At 42.5% G+C, this 22,257-nt stretch overlaps 1 protein-coding gene across 1 annotated transcript in view; it reads left to right on the forward strand.

Annotated features, from left to right (window-relative positions):
- CENPF (centromere protein F) overlaps positions 1 to 22,257 on the forward strand; it is a 55,383-nt gene that overhangs the window by 4,519 nt on the left and 28,607 nt on the right. The window contains exons 3-11 of the mRNA XM_077485764.1: positions 2,691 to 2,887; positions 3,149 to 3,261; positions 5,512 to 5,603; positions 6,117 to 6,408; positions 8,870 to 9,072; positions 12,215 to 12,340; positions 13,927 to 14,055; positions 16,045 to 16,167; positions 21,259 to 21,394. Of these exons, the coding sequence (XP_077341890.1) occupies positions 2,691 to 2,887; positions 3,149 to 3,261; positions 5,512 to 5,603; positions 6,117 to 6,408; positions 8,870 to 9,072; positions 12,215 to 12,340; positions 13,927 to 14,055; positions 16,045 to 16,167; positions 21,259 to 21,394 (1,411 nt within the window). The remainder of the gene's footprint in view (positions 1 to 2,690; positions 2,888 to 3,148; positions 3,262 to 5,511; positions 5,604 to 6,116; positions 6,409 to 8,869; positions 9,073 to 12,214; positions 12,341 to 13,926; positions 14,056 to 16,044; positions 16,168 to 21,258; positions 21,395 to 22,257) is intronic.

Raw genomic sequence — 22,257 nt, forward strand, 5'->3', positions numbered from 1 at the left:
CGTACTTAGTCCGTCATACAATCCGACGGACAATCCACTGAACGGACTTGACCACACACGGATACACAAACAGTCCGACGAAAGCTTGCGCGATGACGTACAGCACGTACGACGGGACTAGAAATAGGAAGTCCAAGACACAGCAAAGCACCCTTTGGGCTCCTTCTGCTGACTTTGCGTTAGTGGAAGTTTGGTTAGAGACGATTCGCGCTTTTATTTTTATTTATTCTCGAATTGGAATATTAATCATAGGATGAGGATGAATAAAGACATTTGTGATAACTCTGTGTGAATATAAGCAGCAAAGCAACTTCACTTTTCTTGCATTATGAAGAAGAAAAGAATGTGCTATATTAAAAAAACACAAAATTAGCAGCATGACGAATATGCTAGCTTCAATACGAACACTAGTTTTACAAGACAGAGCGCTTCCGCCCTGTAAATCCTTTCTGGGCATGCGCCATTCTTAGTCCGTCGGACTAGCATACTGACGACCGTATTGTCCACTGAAACCAAAGTACGACGGAAAGATTTTTGTGCAAACCGAAATTCTTAGTACTCCGGACTGCACGCTGAAAAAGTCCGCTGAAGCCCACACACAAGCGGATTGTCCGTTGAAATGTGTTTCGACGGATTAAGTACGTCATACAATTCGACCGTGTGTATGCGGCATTAGACTTCCTTCACACACATCAGTTTCTCTCTGCCAGTTGAGCTGAAAGTAGCAAAAGAAATTTGTGCTTTAATATTACATTAAAGTCCAATTAAACCCTCATTACTGTTATGCAGCCAAGCTTCATGTACCATAAAAAAAAAAAATATAGAGCTCTTTTTTTATTTTATTTTTTTTGTACACCATGTCAGGCATCACTAAATGGTGGACCGTGACCTGAACCGAGCCACTGTTCCATCCAGGCCGGCAATCACGAAATTTAGCTGCTTCTTTCCCCCCAGCTTCTTCCGCTGTTATAAGGTGGATGTCAAGAGGACAGAGCACAAAACTCTTTTAACAGTACAGGGGGGCGGCAGTGCTATGGGAGGGGGGAGATGTGAAGGGGACACAGTTTGGTTGGTGGGTGATGTGAAGGGGGCAGACAACAGTACTGTGTGCAGTGGGGTGATTTTTTGAGGGAGGGGGGGGGTTGATGACAGCTGTAAATAAAGGGTGTGTGATGTGAAGGGGGTTCAGTACACTATTGTAAAAGGGGGGCTGTGATTTGCAGGAGGCCTGAGAACACCACTGTGAAGAGGAAACTGATGTAAAGTGGGGGATTGTGTGTGACTGAGGAAACTGATGTGACTGATTGTGATATAGCAGAGGGCTGAAAGAAAAATGTGGTTTGGACTAAGTGCTGCAAGGATCAAAGGCTAACTCCTCTTTTTGAAAGAAAAAATAAGAAGTGCACATATATTTGTATAAAAATGTGCATTTCTTATTTCTTGGGGAAATGGGCCTGCAGAGCGGGTTAATTGAGATCAGTGGATTATGGGTGCAATGTGCAGACTCTTCCTCCAGCTGTATGTCCATACCAAGATTTGACTTTCAGCTGAAGAGCTGTAGGAAGTGTCAATTGCCTATGAGTGCAGTTTACAACAGTTGGGTTCCATTGCAAACTACAAGTCCATCTGCTGCAGTGCCAAGTAGGACTTGTAGTTTTTTCATTCACAGATCTGAATGAATGATACAGCTGTATGGGCTGAACCCTGCTCTTCTATTCTGAGAGCTGCTGCAGGGATAAGAGCCCCCACACGCTGCTAGAGGGGGATCTGTTTTGGGGAGGGGTCTGCTTGGCACCATGTTAAATGTTACACCCTAAATATTAGTGTAAAATTGAAAAAATGTCTTAAATGTAAAATTATCCTTTAAAGAATAAGTTAACCTTTAGGAGGATGTTGCTTCCATATTTAGGGTGTAACATGCTCCTATCTACTTGTCTCCTGCCGCCAGCGCTCCTCTCCCTGCGACAGTGGGTGGGAGATCTTGTGAAAGCAGTGCCCCACACAGCAGCATCATTCATTCATCGTTTTTTTGTGAATAACTAGACTACAAGTACCCTCAACCCATTGCGGCTGACTGCTTGTTAGCTCATAGCTCATTGATTCTGCCTGCCCGTATTGGAGGTACAGGCCGACAGTGTACTAATAGTCTGCAGGATCCAGGCATTGTACCTGCGATCTGCTGATCACATGTGCAATGCTTTACAGGATGCATTGCAAAAATAAATGCACTTTTCTTTTTTTTTTGTTTACATATTTGTGGATTCGTTCCTAAAATATTAGGCCCCTTTCACACGGGTGATCCGATCAGGTCCACCTGTCGGGTTTTCAGGCAGACCTGATCGGATGGTCAATGCATGGATCCGCAGGTGTAAACAAAATGATGTCCTTTTTACACCCGCCTACCTCCGGGGCCATTCTAGACCACTAAAAGAAAAATGGAGGCTTGTGACTCTGTGTCCTCTTTCATTTGGAAGGACTGGATCTGAGGCAGCCAGGTGTAAATAGACAGCGAAATCCGTTTATTCCCGGACCACCTATAGAGGAGGTGACCCCAATTTTCTGATTTCTGTAGATTAGCATGTTGCTCTGGATGTCACACTACTTGTGCCAACTAAATCTGTCTGTTTTGGAAGTATAATGAAAATGTAGGCCTTTCTAACACATTTTAATATTTTGGATGGGTGGAACAGGTGGAGAGTGAGAAGAGTGAGGTGACGTCCCTGAAAAGAGAGAATCAGAGCCTGATAGAATTATGTGACAACCAGGAGAAGATGAGGCAGAAATTGGCCCATGACCAGCAAATGAAGGACACCCAGATCAACTTCCTGGATGGTCAACTGAGCGCAAGTAAAAAGCAGATTGAGAAGCTGGAGCAGGATCTGAAAAGGTGAGCGACTCCTTGCTTGTGTGTATGGCTCACAGACTCGTAGTTGGTCAGGATCGACTGAAGTTTCTGTGCTTGGCTACTTTTATTTATGGCATTTAGCTGACTGTGTACCAGTATGGTATCCGTTCTCGAATGATCAAATTTAAGCCCCATACACACTATGGGTTTTCTGCTGATTTTTTTTATTTTTTTTTTCCCTTCAAGATGTGAAAAGACTTACAGCGTGTTTGCTTTCTTCATATTTGTGTTTTTATGACTTAGATACAAGAGTGACTTGGAGAGGGGCCAGCAATCGTTTAATGGGATGGACATGTCAGTATGCGTCACTCCTCAGAAGAGCTTCGCTGCTTCAGTTACACCTGTGAAGTTCAATGGTAAAGTATACTTGTTTGTGATCCTATAGATGTCACCGGGCTCTAAAAGATTCGATCACAGTTGTAGGGTATACTTTAAGCACCAAATGCTCACATACTGTAATCTGACATCAGCAGTCATGTCTTTTGTCTTTCTCTGCATGTCGTTCTCCTTGCTGGCTGCACATACTGTACATGGTAATGTTTTGTAGAGAATAGAGCTGCTATCTCCCAAGACAGGAGATGCTTAAACCCCATACACACTATACAACTTTTGTTGTCTGATTTTCTTTAGATTTACCAAAACCATTTTGTGCAAAGGCCTGCTTGATTGTATACAAAACTCCTAAGGTTACTTTCACACTGGGGCGTGGGCGGTAAAGTGCTGCTTTAAAGTAGTTTTTGCTGCGCTTTTTGGCTGCTATCGGCCCACTTTTAACCCCCACTGACAGCCTAAAAACGGTTAAAAGTGCCGCTGCAGCAAATAAATTACAATTTTTATTATATATTATTTTTTATTATTATATTATATATTTTTTTATTTTTTTGTATATTTAAGTTCTCATGTAAAATGTTTTACTACTTTAAGTTCATTCAAGTGTGTGTGTGTGTGTGTGTATGTATGTATGTATATGTGTGTATATAATAAATATATATATATATAATTGTGTGTGTGTGTGTGTGTGTTTCTGATGCTTTTTTTGGATAGTTTGGGACAGGCCATAGCGGTCAGGTTATTGTAGGTGTGTATATAGTACCATCCAATCATCTGGTTCTCAGGACTGTGATGGGATGATATACTGCGCTGTGATTGAAATTGCAGTTACTTAAAGTGTTTTTGTCCATGTAGGAGAAAGAAACAAGTTCATTAAAATGCCCCAGCTACACTCATTTTATTTTTATTTTTATTTTTTTTTGTTTCTCCACTACATTGTTCGGCTGGCAGGAGAAAGGAGAAATGCCTGGTAGTGTAGGACGATTTGGATTTACCAGGTTTAGGCCGCGTACACACGGGCGGACTGTTCGTCCAACTTTGTCCGCTGAACAGTGTTTGGGCGGACAGTCCGCTCGTGTGTGGGCTTTCAGCGGACAGTTTCAGCGGACAGTTTGACGGACAAGGTTTTTCGGAAATTCCGTAAAACTGTCCGCTGAAACCTTGTTTCAGCGAACAGTCCGCTCGTGTGTAGGCTTGTTCGTCAAACAAAGTTGCGCGCATGCTCAGAAAGGATTATCACGCCGAAAGCTATAATGCAGTGTATAGGACGTCGTATTTTTCGTCCCGTCGTACGTGCCGTTCACGTCATCGCGCACGGTTTCAGCAAACTGTTCGTCCGTCGTGTGTGGCCATGTCCGTCCATGCTAAGTTTGAGCGGACTGTTTGCCGAAACTGTTGGACGGACAAAGTTGGGCGAACAGTCCGCGCGTGTGTACGCGGCCTTAGCCATACATTTACATGACTGAATACACTATATGCAAAACATTTGTGGACACTTGACCCTACACCTATATAAGCTTGCTGGACATTGCATTTAGAAAGTGAGCATTATAAGGGGGTTGGCTTCACCTTTCTGGCCATTACAGATTCCACTCCTGGGGAGGTTTTCCACAGACTTTTGGAGTGTCTTTAGGCCCATGCTGCCAAAAACCATTTGTGAAGTCAGGTATTGATGGTGATTAAGCAGACCTGCCTCAGTCAGTGTTCCAATTACCCTCCAAAGGCGTTGAGTAGGGATGAGGTTAGGGCTTTGCGCAGGCCACTCCAGTTCCTCCACACCAAACTCATCAAACAATGTCTTTATGGAGCTGGCTTTGCACAGGGGTACAGCCATGCTGGAACAGAAAAATAACTTTCCCTGAACTGGTGATACAAGGTTGGAAGCGCATAATTGTCTAAAAGGTTTTTGCGTGTTGTATCATTAACAGTACTCTTCACTGGAAACCCCTGAACCCCATCACTTGGAAAGATCTCCTCATAATTTTGGCTATATAGTACTTGTGGTGGTCAGGTGTAAACATGTCTTTGGCGATATCGTGTATGTGCGGTATGTTCTGTTCCTGGGCTGAATTTCAAATTTTCAGCGTTATGAAGCTGTGTACTGTAGGTGGCTATTGTCCTTTCCATGGCCAGACTATTATTGATCAGAAGTCTTTTATCTCTAAAAATTGCCGGTTGTCTTGCCAGCTGGTCTTCTGCTGTATACCTGCCTCTAGATTCACTTTCTGCATTTTGCATATTTATTGACCATGATTTTTTTTATTTTTTTTATTTAGAGTCAAAGTATGAGGAGCTGCAGGACAATTACAATAAAGAAGTGGAGGAGAGGAAGAAACTGGAAACTGAATTAAAAATTCTTCAGATTAAAGTAAGTAAAATGTTTTACTTTTAAAGTGATTTAAAACATCAAATAAGAAATATGAACAAAGCTTATCATACTGTGTACTTGTCTCAACTAAGAGAAAACAAGTGACATGGAAAAGACCTGCAGCAGATAGACAGCCTCAGCTCTGTTCCCGGGGGGGGGGGGGGGGGGGCTCCCCTTCTTCCCCCCCCCCCCCTTTTCCCCTTCCCCCCCCTTTTCCCCTTCCCCCCCTTTTCCCCTTCCCCCCCCTTTTCCCCTCCCCCCCCCTTTTCCCCTTTCTCCCTTCCCCCCTTCCCTTCCCTCCTAGTCAGTTCTCGGAGCTGTCCTCAACTACAACTATCTGCCTGAATTACTAAAACAATCACAACCAATCAGGATTCAGTTTTCCAAAGCTTGATCAATGAAGGATATGTTCTCATTGGTTACTAGAAAATACTGCTCTTTGCTCTTAGGCCTTATTGAAGCAGTTTGTCCAAAGCATTTGGGGTTTTGTAGCAATTGCTTTTTGTTTTCTAGCTTTTAAACCAGAATTCCCAGCCTACTTCCCAGAACCCCATCAACCACCGAGACATTGCTCGCCATCAGACTTCTTCCTCTGTCTTCTCCTGGCAACAAGAGCGTACGCCGAGTCGTGTTTCCTCCAGCAGCCATGACACGTCACTCAAAAGGAGCTTCACTTCCACTCAGTGTCCCTGGGAGCAGGAGGAGACGCCAAGCAAAAGAGGCTACAAACCTGATACCTCCAACAGAAGCTTCTGTGATCCCCAGAACACTGCAGCAAGTGACCAGCTGAAGAGTCAAAACCAAGGTGACTTGAAACTTTATTTTTCTATTGAGACTTTGTTGAATTGTTCTTGAAGGTGCATGCTCCAGTTGTGTCATCCTGATCCTTTTTTCATCTATAACTAAAACATTTTTTTTTTGGTTTGGATAGAGTGGAGAAGGATTAGACTACCTGTCAGTTTAAGTGTTCTCTGTGCCCCCGTTAGGGAGATATGCTATCTGTATATCCTGTTTATCCTTTTCAAAGACACTTAAAGAAAATCACAAATTTTGGGACGTCAGCAGAACAAGATTAGTGGGCACATCTTTCAATGGGGAATTCTGGTGATGACATAGGATTTCCTCACTTTGGAGAGATTGCCTGTAGCTTTCTGTTTTGGGGTTTGGGACAGGAAGCAAAGGAAAATCTCACCAATAGGACACAGATGGGCAAAAAACTGACCAGGGGTTATAACCCTCCCTCCAAAAGGGGTGGGGGGGGGGGGTCTGCTTTTAAAATTCTTCTTGCTAGATGACCTGTAAAACTCTCCAAAATCTGGCACTTTCAGGAGTGTCCTATCCCTGGATGCTCCAGCCCCTCTTTCCTTTCCTCGCAAAAGTTCAGTTGACAGTGCTAATGCATAGGAGGAGATTTACTAAAACTGGTGCACACAAATGCTGGTGCAGCTGTACATAGTAACCAATTACCTTCTGGGTTTGATTGTCAAAGCAGTTGTAAAGTCTCTTCCTTTATTTATTTAAAAAAATGGTCCCCTGTGCAGGCTTAGGTCATAATGTACTAGGATGCACATCATATTAGTACATTATGACAGACTTACAAGAAAGGAGGAAAGAGCAGTGACATCTAAGTGCAACATTTAGGTAACATTTATATTAATATAAAGAATGCAACTCACAATGTGGTAGATCATCAGCGCATATAAATGTATGAGTTCATATGCTCTGGGAAAGGACAGACAGAGCTATCCATCGCTGTGCTGGCACGGCTCTCTATGATCTCCGGCGGCTCCCTTCCGGGTTCCCTATCTTCAGGTGCTTGAATGGCTGGGCTGCAGGTGACATCACTCCCGCATGGGAATCGCATCACTGCGGCACACAGAATGGGCCATAAATGTGGTCTGAGCTGCACATGTGCATCCCAGATCACGTTACCTGCTTGCAGGCGGGGGGGGTGGGGGGTGCATTTATGACAGAAGAGACCATTAGGGTCTCTTCTGTTATAAAAAAAAAACCCTGTCTGTCAGCGTATTTTCAATTCCAAGAGTTTACTACCACTTTAACTGAACAGGCTGAAGTTAGAAGTGAATTGGTTACTATGCACAGCTGCACCAGTTTTAGTAAATCTCCCCCCAATAGTGTGGACAAAGGCAGCTGTGAGTTTGGCACTTATTGCTCCATCTACATATAAAAAAGTGTCGGACTGTAATTTTAAATCTATATGATCTCAAATCTTAGACCATTTTGCCAGAACTTTCTTTTTAGAAAATAATAAAAATGTACTGTATGCATGTTTTTTTATCTGTAAAAGCCTCCCTGGCAAAGACATCCTGAGGCTGTTGCTGGGCACCACCATCTTGTATGTGATGTCAGCAGACTTAGACCTGTCACTCAATTGGCACTGTATATTATTCTCCTTTAGTTGCTCTCCTGGCAGCTATGTTAAAGGTTATGTGGAGAAGTGAAGGGCGGGGCAGAGGAGCTGGGTCTGTATGGACAGTAATTAGACACTTCTAGAAGATAATAGGGATATGATGTTGCAAAAAGGGAGGGGGAACTGTGGCTGTGCTAAGGATTTTATTCTCCTGGAGTGGTCACATTCCATAGAACTTTCAAAGGCAGATTGCAAATGAATAAAAAAGGAAAAATACTGCAAGAAAGCATGCAACACTTGACTTTTCTGTGCCTTTTACTTGCAATTTTTTAGGTTGGCTGAAATAGGGTATTTTCTTTTTAAAGCAACCCCATCATCAAAGGTAAATGATCTCGTTTGAGCATGTCCGCTTTGGAGTCAGAAGAAATATTTGGTGACAGAATCTCTTTAAGGGCCCTTTCACACAGGCTGTCCGATCAGATCCACTTGTCAGTTTTTCAAGTGGACCTGATCGGATCCTCCAGTCTCTTCTATAGAGTGGCGGATGTCAGCGGGCACATGTCCGCTGACACCCGCCGCCATCCGATCGTACCCGCAAAAAACAGATGGTGATCCTATTTTTCCAAACCCCCAGCGGATCGAATGGAAACGGACAGGCAGTCCATTTCCATCCAATTTCCCCATAGAGGAGAGCGGGACTCTGCCCATCTTGGCTCCGCACAGCAGAGCGGACACGGACCTGTCACCCGCCTGCTCTGTGGGGATCAGTAGAGCGATCCTCCACTGAGCAAGGGGAATTTGCTACATGGTGCTTTCCTTTTTAAGGAAAATAACATTTTATTGCAAAGCTTTTTTTTAAAATGTTCTGTTTTTCATATGTTGTCCTAAATTTAAGAACTGCGATCCAAAGTGAACGAGATGGAGCTGCGATTGCAAGTTCAAGAAAAAGAGCTGAAAAATCAACTGAATAGACTTCAGGAGACCCAGACGCTGCTGGAGAAGACTCAGGCAGAACTCCAAGAGAAAGACAAAGCAATGACAAAGAGCCGTGATGACTTGGCCCGAGTGACCGTACAGTACGATCAGACAGCAGACAGGGTAGGTCATACAGTGTGACATGGCTTTCTATAACCTTAATGAAAACCTGTCAGATAAATCTCGGATTTAACAGTACAGGTCACACTTGATGTTTTATTTCTCTTTACTATAGAATGTCTTCCCCATGAATCCACACCAATGATAAGTGAACCTACATTCAGCTGATATTTTAGTTTTAGGAGGGCACTTGGGTGCGGAGTTAAGTCATTGACATTGCAAAGAGGAACTGAAGCATGGCTTGGCAGACATGGCTCTTCGAATAATGTCCAAGAATGCACAGCACATTTACAGATTGCGGCAGACCTACCGCCTGAGTTTGCCCTCCTAATGCGATGACTGCCCCACAATCACTGCTGCAGTTATAGCTTTCAGTTTCAGGCAATGTACACAAAAGATTGTTAGGAAAAAGGAGTAGAGCTGTCAAAAAAAACACATAAATCTTGGATCATGTGACTAGACCAGAGCGGGCTGAAAATAGGTAAGTATATACATCTTTCCTACACAGGTTAGTCAGCATGGGTGTTAGGAGGGCGGACGGAGCATTTTTAAGACTAGCTGGCTTTAACCGTATAGTCAGTATCAATACATATGCATTGACTGTAGGGCTGAAACAACTAATCGATTTACTATTTTCATAAACGATTAATCAGCCAGTAACATAATGGGGTTAAAAAAAACTAAAATGAGCCCTTTTTTATAGTACAAAAAGACCAAATAATCGTTACTGTAAATATTAGTTCTACAGTAAAAAAAAAAAAAACCCTTAGGCCGGGTTCACACCGCTGTGATGCGGGAACGCCGCGAATCCGCGGCGTTTTCCCGCATCGCATTACTCCCGCCGGCAGTTCACACTGCCCTATGCGGGCGGCTGGGAGTGTCAATGATATGTTAATGACACCCCCAGATCCGTCCGCATATCGCAGTGCGATCTGCCGACTCGCACAGGAATCGGATCGCATGGTGTGAACCCCCATGCGATCCGATTCTGTTGCGGACCAAAAAAAGGGTCCCGTGCGAGTTTGCTGCGGGAGCGATGCGAATTCAGCCATACTATCTGTATGGCTGAACTCGCATCGCTACGGAGATCGGATGTGATTTGCGGTGCGAATCACATCCGGATCTCCCCCCCCCCCCACAGCAGTGTGAACCCAGCCTTACAGTATTGTCTGTGCTTTATAGTAAAAAAAAAAAAAAAAAAATAAAGGGCTAATTTTTTTTTTTTTTTTTTTTTTTTTTTTTAACCCCATTATGTTACTAAATGTCTTTAAACCTGGTTCACTTCTGTGTTTTTTGGTGCTTTTTGCAGAAACGCACTACTAGTTCATTTACATAAATTAATGCATACTTGGAAAGGGTACTTGGAACATGCATATTTGGAAAGGGTCAGGGACTTTTTTTTATTTTTTTTTTTTTTTAATGCAAAATGATGCTTTCTTTGGTTCAATATAATTCAATGGAGAAGCTTCAGAAAAGCATGTAATGTGTTTTTGCAGCAATTTGTGCTTTTTAATCTGCCCAACAACAAATTGGCCAAAAAAATGCAAAAACGCAAAATTTAAAACGCACTGCAGAAACGGATTAAAAGCAAACTGTATAGGTGTGTACCGAGCCGTATGCTGGCCACACAGATGAGAATATTCAAACGCAAAATCTTTGTATGTTCATTGAATGAAAGAATGTTTTGAAATTTTCACTTCTTTTTAACACTCTGTTTTTAAAATAAATGTCATTTCTGAACGAAAACCACATACACTGTCAGAAAACTTCTTGGTCAAAGGAATTTTCAATTTCCAAATTTTCCCATCACTGTGGTTGAAAACAAATGTCAATTTGACCCCACTAGAAAATCGAACGAACTTTCTTAAAATGAATAAACTTTTTAATTTTTTTGAAGGACGACATTGTTTTGTTTTTTAATAAAAAAGAATGATATGAGTCTCTGATATTTACCAGATTCACCCTGTAATAGTATATACAGTATATATCCTCTAATGCTGCATACACACGACCAGACTTTCCAGCAGAATAGGTCCGACGGAATCATTTCGTCGGATAATCCGATAGTTTTTCTTTAAAAAAAATTCATACGGACCTAGAAATAGAACATGTTTCAAATCTGTCCGACGGAATCCATTTCTATCGGGGAAACCATTCGTCTGTATGCTGGTCTGATGGACCAAACACGACACAAGGGCAGCTATTGGCTACTGGCTATTGAACTTCCTTTTCTAGTCTGTCGTACGTCATCACGTTCAAAACAAATGGATTTTCGAATTAACTTTAGTCCGTTCATGCATGGGCAAGTCCGTTTGTTCGGAAGTCTGTCGTAGCTGCGTCAAATGTCCGTTGAGAAGACCGTCGGACCTTTTCTGCCGGTCTGTGTACGCTGCATAATAGTATATATCCTCTAATAGTATACACAGTATGTCTCTTCTGTTATTCTCAGAGTGGATTTGATATTTTGCTCCCTAACCATATAGTTGGTTATTTATATTTACCATTGCGTAGAAATATTTAAGAATAAATTGCTTTTTTTTTTTTTTTTTTTAACTTTTACATATTAACTAAATTTTACACCACACTTTAAGGTTATTCACCGAATAATCAAAAAAATAATCGGCCAACTTATCTATTATAAAAATAATCGTTAGTTGCAGCCCTATTTGAGCGATTTGCCTTATTAGTAATCAAGCAAAGCTGAAATATCAGAAGTTGTTAGGGATTTAGTGGAATATCTCTCTCCTAGAGAGTGTCTATTTGCTGTCAGTGCTGGTCCAGCACCTTTGCTCCTCCCCTCTGCTGCCTACAAGGGAGGCTTTATAGGGAGGTAAATTACTAATGAATAAAATATGGTAAATACACATAGCATCTTATAGGAAGATTGTTGTTGAAATGAATGGTCGGGCTGCAGAGTCTCATCAGTGTGACTTTTATATTTTTCTGCCAGCAGCACACAGCTTTATTCGTATGCACTGTATATAAATGTGTGTGTGTATGTATGTATGTATGTATATATATATATATATATATATATATGTGTATATATATGTATGTATGTGTATATATATATATATATATATATATATATATATATATATATATATATAAAATTATTATTTATTTTTTTTTATTTTTTTTTCAGTGTGCGCAGACTGAACAGAAACTGAAGAAGGTTGCCGATGAGCTAAGCTGTCAGAGACAAAATGCTGAAAGTGCCCGACTGACTGTAGAAAACAAGCTAAAGGAGAGAGAGAAGGAAAATCAACAGGTTATTGAACTTTACTCTTCTCTGCAATTTAAAGTGGTTATTACTCTAAAAAAAAAATGGTGATTATATATATTTCCCTTATAGCGGGTTAAACAGCACGGTGCTTGTGCTATCTAACCTGCCCCTCTAGAAACTGTATGTAAAAATCCTGCCACTTTCTGCCCTCCTCCCTGTAAACTGACCATGGTTTATCATAGCTGCTGGGCCCTGACACTGTGGTCACGGTGCCATGATTCTGCCCACGATTTTAAAGCACCGAGGTGAGTGACAAATCGCAGAATGCACAATTGAGATGACATTCATTTGAATGGCACCTAAAATTGCAATGTGGTTCTGCCGTGATAAATCTCACTGCAATCGTGGAAACCCGCATTGCATGAAGCTTGTCACCTAAAAAAAAAAAGTTTAGGGGCTACTATTGGGAGACATGCTTCACTGGATGTGGGTTGCCACGATTGTGGTGTGATTTATTGCACGGTGGAACCGTATCGTGATTTTAGGGTGCCATTGAAATGAATGGCATCTCAAATGTATGTTCTGAAATTTGTCATTCCCACCCCAGTGCTTTGAAATTACGGGTAAAATCGTGGCAAATCCGCAAGCGATTCAAAACGCTGAGGTGTGGATGCGGTCTCAGAGCGGCAGCTGCAATGGAGAGGAAGAAGTGCGGGCAATGGTGAAGGGTAGAATGGGAGCTGTTGGGTGGGCTCCTGAAATTCAAAGCCGATGTTGAGTGCTCCTTTACACGGGGGGGGGGGGGGGGATTCGGCTGCAGGATCACATGACCGCACCGAAGCAGACTGGAAAAAGGTATTTACACTGACCTTATTCTTCTTCCTTCTTTTTTGCAGACTGTAACATAGGTTGGTAGGAGGAGGGGAGAGGCAGCATTTTTAGGAATACTTATTAGCCTTTACTACCCCTTTTAAAGCTAAATTCCAGATATAGCATATTTTGCCCAGCTTGGACCAATGTGCGTATGTATGTGCGTATCTGTGGGATCCCCTTTCTTTACTTATTTTTTTTTTTCAATTTCTTTATTATTTTTCTCTGCATAAAAAAAAAAATTACAGTGGACGAGATACTCCTCTTGTCTCAACATCCCATAGAAGAAACAAAACATAATACATTCCCAATTCCCCTCCCTCCTCCCTCTCATCCCTAAAACCTCCCCGTCTTCCTTTCTCGCACCGAATCTGTCCTAAGCTTTTTCCCCTCCTCTCCCTCCATAAATCTGGTATATTATATCCTGTTCTCATTTTAGAGTTATGCTCCCATCACTATCGCAAATCTTATTGAATGCTTATAGTCTGCCCATTCCCTCCATTTCTCTTTGAACTCCTCCATTCCCTCTTCATCGCTAAACATTAGATACTCAAAGTTTTGGATTTCATTTATTTTATTGTATCAGTTCTTCAATGTGGGCTTTTCCGGTTCTTGACAGTGTCCAGGGCTTGTGGGAGCATCTGTGGGGTCCCCTTTAAAGCTGGAAATCTGTGTAGTATGCCCCACTATTATAGTTCCCTCATTGGCTGGCCTCATGTATTCAGTTTCTTATTGGTTGTTTTTCTCTTTTGTGTTTGTAGGAACTCCTCCGACAACAAAACTCATTAAAGAACATGGAGCAGCAGTTGAACCAGATGAAAGCCAAACTGAGCCAGGAGTCTCAGCAAGCCAAGAATGAATTTAATGCCATCCAATCAGAACTTGACCGTGTATGGATTTTTCTTCTAATCTTCCTGTTCTATATAGAATGGAAAGATTATCTTTTATAGACAGACACACACATACTTCTAGTGCAGTGGTCTGTACCTTTTCCCCACGCTGTATGTTCTTCTTACCTCTAATGCCGCGTACACACGAGCGGACTGTATGGCGTACTTAGTCCGTCATACAATCCGACGGACAGTCCGTCATACTTTCCACTGAACGGACTTGACCACACACGGATACCCAAACAGTCCGACGAAAGCTTGCGCGATGACGTGTACAGCACGTACGACGGGACTAGAAATAGGAAGTCCAATACACAGCAAAGCACCCTTCCGCCGTGTAAATCCTTTCTGAGCATGCGCCATTCTTAGTCCGTCGAACTAGCCTACTGACGAGCGGATTGTCCGCTGAAACCAAAGTACGACGGACAGAATTTCGAAAAATCCGAAATACTTAGTACGCCAGACTGCACGCTGAAAAAGTCAGCTGAAGCCCACACACGAGCGGACTGTCCGCTGAAATGTGTTTCGACGGACTAAGTACCCCATACAGTCCGCCCGTGTGTACGCGGCCTAAGGTTAAAGCCCCATACACACTATCAGATGTTCTGCTGATTTTTGTCTTCAGATTTACCAAAACCATGTAGTAGAAGGGCCTGCCTGATTGCATACACATTGAAACTCCTAAGGTTTGACCTCCATATTATATGGTTTTGGTAAATCTGAAGGAAAAAATCAGCATAAAATCTCATAGTGAGTATGGGGCTTCAGTTTACACTTGTGTTGGGGGGTGGGGTGCAGTTAAAATGGGGTTTATACCTGCAATTTTTTTTTTTTTTCTATTTAAAAGTATGCAACATAACACAGTAGTATGACATGACATGCCAGCACAGTCCCGACAAAGCTTATCAGCAGTGACACGTGGAGAGGAAAGTAACAGAGACTAATTGTCACTATCCAAACTTTATACCCTATTGAAAATTGGTGATAACTCATGACTAACAACTCAGGATTATAGTTCACTTTAGGAAAAAACATATCCAAAATATTTTCAGGAACTGGCTTGCATGTACATAAAGGATCAGCTCACCTACAGGCACGCATCTTTTGTAATGCAGCTGCATTTTTTCTTTTTTACGCTGCTGCCAAGGCTGTCTGGAGGGGGTTGTTTACTTGCCATGGATGCAATGCGTAGCTTCACTATGTGGCAAGACTTCTACTCCCTGTTGTGTTTAACCACTTCAGCCCTGGAAGAATTTGCCCCCTTAATGGCCAGGCCATTTTTTGCGATACGGCACTGCGTTACTTTAACTGACAATTGCGTGGTCGTGCGATGCTGTACGCAAAGAAAAACCCCACAAATAGAGCTTTCTTTTGGTGGTATTTGATCACCTCTGGTTTTTATTTTTTGTGATAAAAAGCAGACAATTTGAAGAAAATATTTTTTTTTACTTTCTGCTATAGTACATATCCAAAAAAAAAAAAACCTGGTATGCTGTTCCTTTAGAGTGCATGCGCCATCGACGTCACCAGCTGCATTGAAAGTAAATGTCTCCTAAACAGTGCACATTTAGGAGATATTTATAGTACCTATAGGGAAAAAAAAATCATACATAGGAGTTTACTCCCACTTTAAAACAGGTGGCGAGGAAGTGACATAACTCCTCCTAATTGCCTTTGAAACATCCACTGTGGATCACTCTTCAGAGGACAACACTTTTTTTTTTTTTTTTTTTTTTTTTTCTTTCTCATCTCTACATGTCTGCCTTGGCATAAGACAGGTGAGAGCATCGCACTTTTTTGTGTTGGCTAGTCTGAGATCTCTTCCAGTCCACATAGTTTTGTTGTTTGGTATTTGATCATAGTGCTAACAAAGACTATAGTGTTTTACCAGATACATGGACCCTGAAATTGAATGCTCCAATACACCATACAGAAAATCATGCATAGGTCATTCTATTTCCAGTGACAGATATGTTTGTTGTGTTGCAGGTGGTACATGGGAAGAAGGTGTTGGAAGGGGAAGTAGAGGAACTGAAACAGAAGTTGTCCAAATCGGGACAGACTCTGCAAGCAAGCGAGAATCAAGCCAATCAGTTTAGAAAGAATCTGGAAGTAAGTAAAGACAAAACTTTTTTTTATTTTATTTTTTTCCAGCTTTGGGTGGAAGGTATGGGGGTTAGAACCACTTTCACATCGTATGGCTGTCTGTGTCCTTGTTAGGGAGATTCACTCTCTCTCCTTGTCCTGGTCCCCGAGCATGAAACTGAGGCAAAAGACAAAATTATGAATTGTTTCCATAACAGGAATAGAGGGGAAATCTTCCAATGGGCACATTTAGTCCTTGTGACAACCGTCTAAAGCTGGGTGGTCACTAGACAAAATCAGGTACTCGCTCCAACCCCCCTCCCCAAAAAAGTGCCATTTCTGAAAGAAGAGCGGGGGAGGAGGCCTTACAGAGGATTCTCCCCTTTTGTATGAAGCTCTGCTTTAATCCAGAAAGGCAAATGCAGGACCGCTGAAGCTCGCTTGGCTGTAATTCTTCTCCTGTGACCTTTTTTTAGCAGACAGCTAAAGCCCGCTGTCTGCTGCCATCACAGAGCCAGTCCAGGCTTGGGCAAGATCGTGACAATGAAGTCAGGATCCACCCACATGCCTGGACCAGCACCCGACTCCGCCCCTCAGCAAACTGCTGAAAGCCTTAACCAGCCACTCCCGCCCCTCCACATCCCATCGCTCTGGTCAGCGAGGAGGGGGCAGAGCAGACAGCGGTGACTGACAGTCACCAGCTCTCTGCTTGGGGACCCCTAAGAACCAAGCGATCTGTGGTGTTTGATCGCTCTTGTTCTCAGTGTTAGAGCCGGCAGAGGACAGATGCTGCCTCCACCTAGGTAAGTATGATTCTGCAAAAAAAAAAACAACAAAACCCATGCTTCCCTTTTAAAATTAGGCCCTTATTATGAGGGCCAATAAAGCCTCAAAATCTGAGATTGCTGCTACATGTGTGTATCCAATAGATATGCAGGTATTGGCACCAGGTGACCTGTAGCAGCCATCTTGGATCCCAGGTTGCTTTGAGGCTTTCTATTTTGGATAGAATATGAAAACATTAAAACCCTAGCCAGGTTCTCCTTCCTTTCTTCATCAATGCAGAGACTGCTCTTCTCACCTGAAGGGAACAGGAAGCACATAAGAGTTAAAAGCCCGTCCTCTCCATACCCCCCAGTGTTTTTCACATCCTTTTAAGATATGGACTACAGTGATTGCTGCTTGCTTTCAAGTCTCATGCAGAGTGCCTGTCCTGCTGCTTAGTGAACGGGCACTGTTCAGAGAACACTGTGCATTTTCTTAACTAATGCAAAGCATTCTCTGATTGGACGGGGTGGTGAGTGTGCCTCGCCACCTCGTCCACTTAGAGAATGCTTTTCATTCATTGAGACGTTGGCACAGGGCCTGGTAGCTAGCAGCAATCGTAGTCGTAGTTCCTGCACATACATACCTACGTTGGTTGAAGCCAGACCAATGTATCTATACAAAAATATGCATACCTAAACTTCAACTTTAATTCTGTTACATGATATTTGGAGTTTGTATGTTCTTGATGTGCCCATGCGGGTTTCCTCTGGGTGCTCTGGTTTACTACCAAGCTTCAAAGATATGCTGACAGGTTAATGCAATGTGCGATAGGAACTTTAGTTCTTTTGAGGGCAGAAACTGATGTGAATGTACAAAATGTAAAGTGCTGCACAAATTGTTGGTGCTAAATAAATATCTGTAACAAATAATTAATTTGACCGATTTTTCACAGTGATCTCTTCTATAATTATTAAACACTATAGCCTGGTACACACTGAGTCTTTTTCCATTCAACCCAGCGGGTTGCACGAAAAAGAACTTTCGGCTCCGGTCAGAGCCGGTGTACTAACGATCCGGCGTTAGTGCAGCGATCTCCCCTGCTGTGCTGTTTTCTAGCGGCTGAGAGCGCTGATCAGGAGCCGGACGGCTGCTGGTTTTCCAGTGTGCTCATCCAAGAGAAGCTGGACAAGTCTCTGCCGGACTGGCTGCCATACACCTGGGCCAAATGTCGGACAGTTTTTATTGAATATCACCCTGCATTCAGCCCGTGTGCTGGCCTTAAGTTTACCTTTTTGATAATCATATTTTTACAGAGGAAAAAAATGTGCATTTATTTTTTTCACTGGAATCTGGAAAACATTAAACCCACAATCGGGGAATCACAGCAGCAATGCCAGGCTCCTGCAGACTTCTTCTCTAGCACCATATGTGTACAGAGCTTTCAGTGGGAGAGCTGGAGGAAGTGTCTATGAACTATGAGTGTGGGGATTTCTGCACTTGTATTCCATTAAGAACTATGAGTCTGTCTGGCACAGTACAGATGGAATTTGTAGTTCGTTCATTTACAGATCTTTCCGCTTACCCACAAAGCCGTGCCAATTTCAAAAGTAACAGCTGCTGCGGTTGATCCCCTCGTGCTGTCATGGTGGGGGAGGGGGGTTCTTAGCGACTTGTTAAATGTTACACCCTCTATACGAGTGTATCATGTTGCAAAAGGTGGAATTGGCCTTTTAAATCTCTTGCAGATTTTCTTGTACAGTCTACTTGTGGCCTGTTAAATGACACTGAACATGTTGTGCCTTTCCTGCAATAATGTACAAACTGCCACAGTTGTTGAGGGGGATTTAGGCAGAGCTGCGATTTTCTTCTGGTAAACAGTGGGTGGTGTGAACTCGCTTAGAATGTCTGAAAAGGCACAAAATATAAATATTAAAGGATGCTTGAAAGCATAAAAGTGTCATCAGCTTTTCTCTTTGACTTTCTCTGCACACATTCCAGGAAAATCTCTTTAAGGCTGGGTTCACACCGCTGCGGCAGCGAGAACCGGATGTGATTCGCACCGCACTGCAGTGCAAATCACATGCGATCTCTGTGCGATGCGAGTTCAGCCATACAGATAGTATGGCTGAATTCGCATCGCACCCACCGCAAACTCGCACGGGACCCTTTTTTTGGTCCGCAGCAGAATCGGATCACATGGGTGTTCACACCATGCGATCCGATTCCTGTCCAAGTTTGCAGATCGCACTGCGATATGCGGACTGATCTGGGGGTGTCATTAACATTCACGCATCGCTCCGGTGTGAACCTAGCCTAAAGCATAAGTTTACTTCTTTAAAAAACTAAATGCACACGTTTTTGCAGGTATTAAAATGTGCATTATTCTTTGTTTTATAAGGAGCATTGCAAATGGTAGGTGCAATGTCAGGCTCCTGTAGACTCTCTGTATAGCTGTCTACCTATACCTCCCCTTATGGGCAGACAGTTATTGACTCAATTAACTCATCTGCGCCCTTGCAGTTCATAGAGAACTACAAGCTGTCTGCCACAATGGAAGACTGTAGTTGTAGTTTGTTAAAGTGGAGTTCTACACCAAAAATTATTTTAGCATTTTTCAGCTCCTTATGTCACTTCCCTTGGTGCCCTTGTCGCCAGAAGGGAGATCACCCCCTCCCCCGCCCTCTCTAGGCAATCATCTGGGACACGTCACAGGTCCCAGATGATTGCGCAGCCAGTCGCAGCTCGTGCATGTGCAGTGGGTGCCCGGCTGTGAAGCAACAGCCGGGCGCCCACAGTTACAATGCCGGCACCGCCGAGCTGAGGGGGAGACCATCGGGGCTTCGATCCCCTGCATCGCTGGACCCTGGGACAGGTAAGCATCCGATTATTAAACATCAGCAGCTGCAGTATTTGTAGATGCTGACTTTTAATATTTATTTATTTTTTCTTTAAGAGGAACTCCGCTTTAAATGGAATAAATGATATGGCTGTGTGGGCACCGTTTTCAAATTGTGACAATGGGTGCAGGGAAAAGATCCCATGCCCACTGTCATTTTCAACGTATACACAACCAGCAGAAAAATGTCCCACTGGATTCTTCTGTATTTATACAAGTGTGTTTTTGGCTTACCCAGTTCCATACTTCATGTCTATCTTAGATGGCATCCATTTTTTTTTTTAAGGAATACTTCTATTTATTACTTCAGTTGAAGCATTAACTACAATCTGTTGTCATTAATACTGAACATAGTCACCACCAAACATATGGCAGTAGTACATACAAAATGAGGCATACAACAGTTTGGGAGCGCAGGGATCTTTTTACTGCACTTTAAATGGTTTTAAACCTCTGAAATGAAAAATGAACAAAGCCTATCCCTCTCTAGTGTGTATTAGCCTTAGTCTAAAGCAGTGTGATTTCTGTCTGCTGTTTTCCCTCTAGCTGCATTAGTCACTTCTGACGGGTTATGCCTACATCACAGATTCCAGAGAGATGACCCCGCCCTGCCTCCAGCACACAGGTGGTGATAAACGGCCGCTGTGCATGTTTCCCTATGAGACTATGTAGAGTCCACTCAGGTCTCAGATTAAAGCTTTTTGCTGTGCAGTGTGTGATAACCGCCCCCTGCCTTCTATTGCTGAGAAATAGCCTTTGATCTGTGGACTTTGAAAGGATCTGAAGTAGAGAGTATAGCAATAAATGAGTGCAACTTATGTCCCTGCCAGGTGTTGTTTAAAAAAAAAAAAAAAAACACAGGGGTTTCCAACCCCTTTAAGGTAGATGTAAACCCTTGCATATAATTAGTGAAGTGAACAGCCCCAGATAATACACAGAGATTAAACAAATCCTCCTACATACGTTTTACATGTATATCTGCTGTCTTTAGGTTTATATATTCTTTAAAAAGTGCACACTGTGTTAGAGATTTTCTCTTCCTGTTCAGCACTGGAAGTGGATTCTTGGCATACAGCCAGGACAGCTGATTGGAGGAAAGGAACATCCCCCCCCCCCCCCCACTCCACATAGGCAGAAACTTGCAGAGCTGTGCTGTGACGAGACAAGCTCTCTGATCATTTATTTATAGCAACCTCCCACAACACAAATTTCAGGCTGGTTTTATTTTGACAAAGAACTTGTCATACGTTATACTGATAACAGATAACATAATAACATGATAAAAGAGCAAGGAAACCGCAAAAAAAAACGGGACTGGTGCTTTGGAGAGAGATAAGAAAACACAACAGATATATGGGCCTAGGTTCGATTTCATGAATGGGGTTTACATCCACGTTTAAAACTGAACCATTGTGATCTGGAAATCATTCTGATAATTTTATTTGTGTGTTTAGGAAGCCAAGTCACAGCAAAATGCAATTAGAAGCCAACTGGATCAAAAGACTAAAGAAGCTTTGAAAATGGAGGAGGAAATGAATGTAGCAAACCAAACTATAAGGCAAAACCAGCAGCTTGTGGATAAATTGACAGGTAAAGCGGCAGCATTGTCCTGCAACCACATCATGCTAAAAGTGACTGGCATATTTAGATTTTTATTTTTATATATATATATATATATATATATATATATATATATATATATTATAACATTGGGTAACAAAGAAATGGGACTGACCCATTAACTTGCTATTGGTTGTTTTTTATTGAGCTAATTATGGACAATAGAGCCAATTTTTAGGGAAAGTAGATGTGTAATTCCACAGAATTATTGTGCCCGTCTTTCTTTCTTTTTGTTTCTGAGACCTGATTTTCTCTGGTCTCATGGTTCAGCCAGGACTGCCAGCTGCCACCCCCTTGTCTAATGTCTGTCCTGGTGGACATTAAAGGCACACTCCTTACAGTTTTTGGAGCCTAGCCATGTAGTTGGGGACATTGGAGCTTAAGCAACAGGGAAACTATTGATAAGGAGCGGAGAAGAACAATTTGTTTGCCTAATCAAGGGGACACAGGGGGCGGGCTGTAGTGTTGCCTCTTGGCCAATAAAAAACACTTGAGCTCTGGAAGGTTTTACCCCCTTCATGACCAGGCTGTTTGCTAATTAGCAGTGCGCTATTTTATCTGGTAATTGCGTGGTGATGCAATGCTGTACCCAAATGAAATGTGTATAATTTTCACACAAATGAAGCTTTATTTTGGTGGTGTTTAATCACCACTTGGATTGTGTGAAAGTTAGTGTCTATAAATGATGGTGTATACATACTGGAATTTTTTTGTTTGTTTATACTACTAATGGTGGGGATCAGTGACTTTTATAATGGGACTGCAATTTGACACTGACATCACCAGTGACACTAATACAGTAATCTGTGATAACTCTATACACTCTCACTGTA

The sequence above is a fragment of the Lithobates pipiens genome, unplaced genomic scaffold (genome assembly GCF_037356315.1).
Source record: "Lithobates pipiens isolate NorthernLeopardFrog02 unplaced genomic scaffold, aLitPip1_a1.2 Scaffold_18, whole genome shotgun sequence".
Lineage (NCBI taxonomy): Eukaryota > Metazoa > Chordata > Amphibia > Anura > Ranidae > Lithobates > Lithobates pipiens.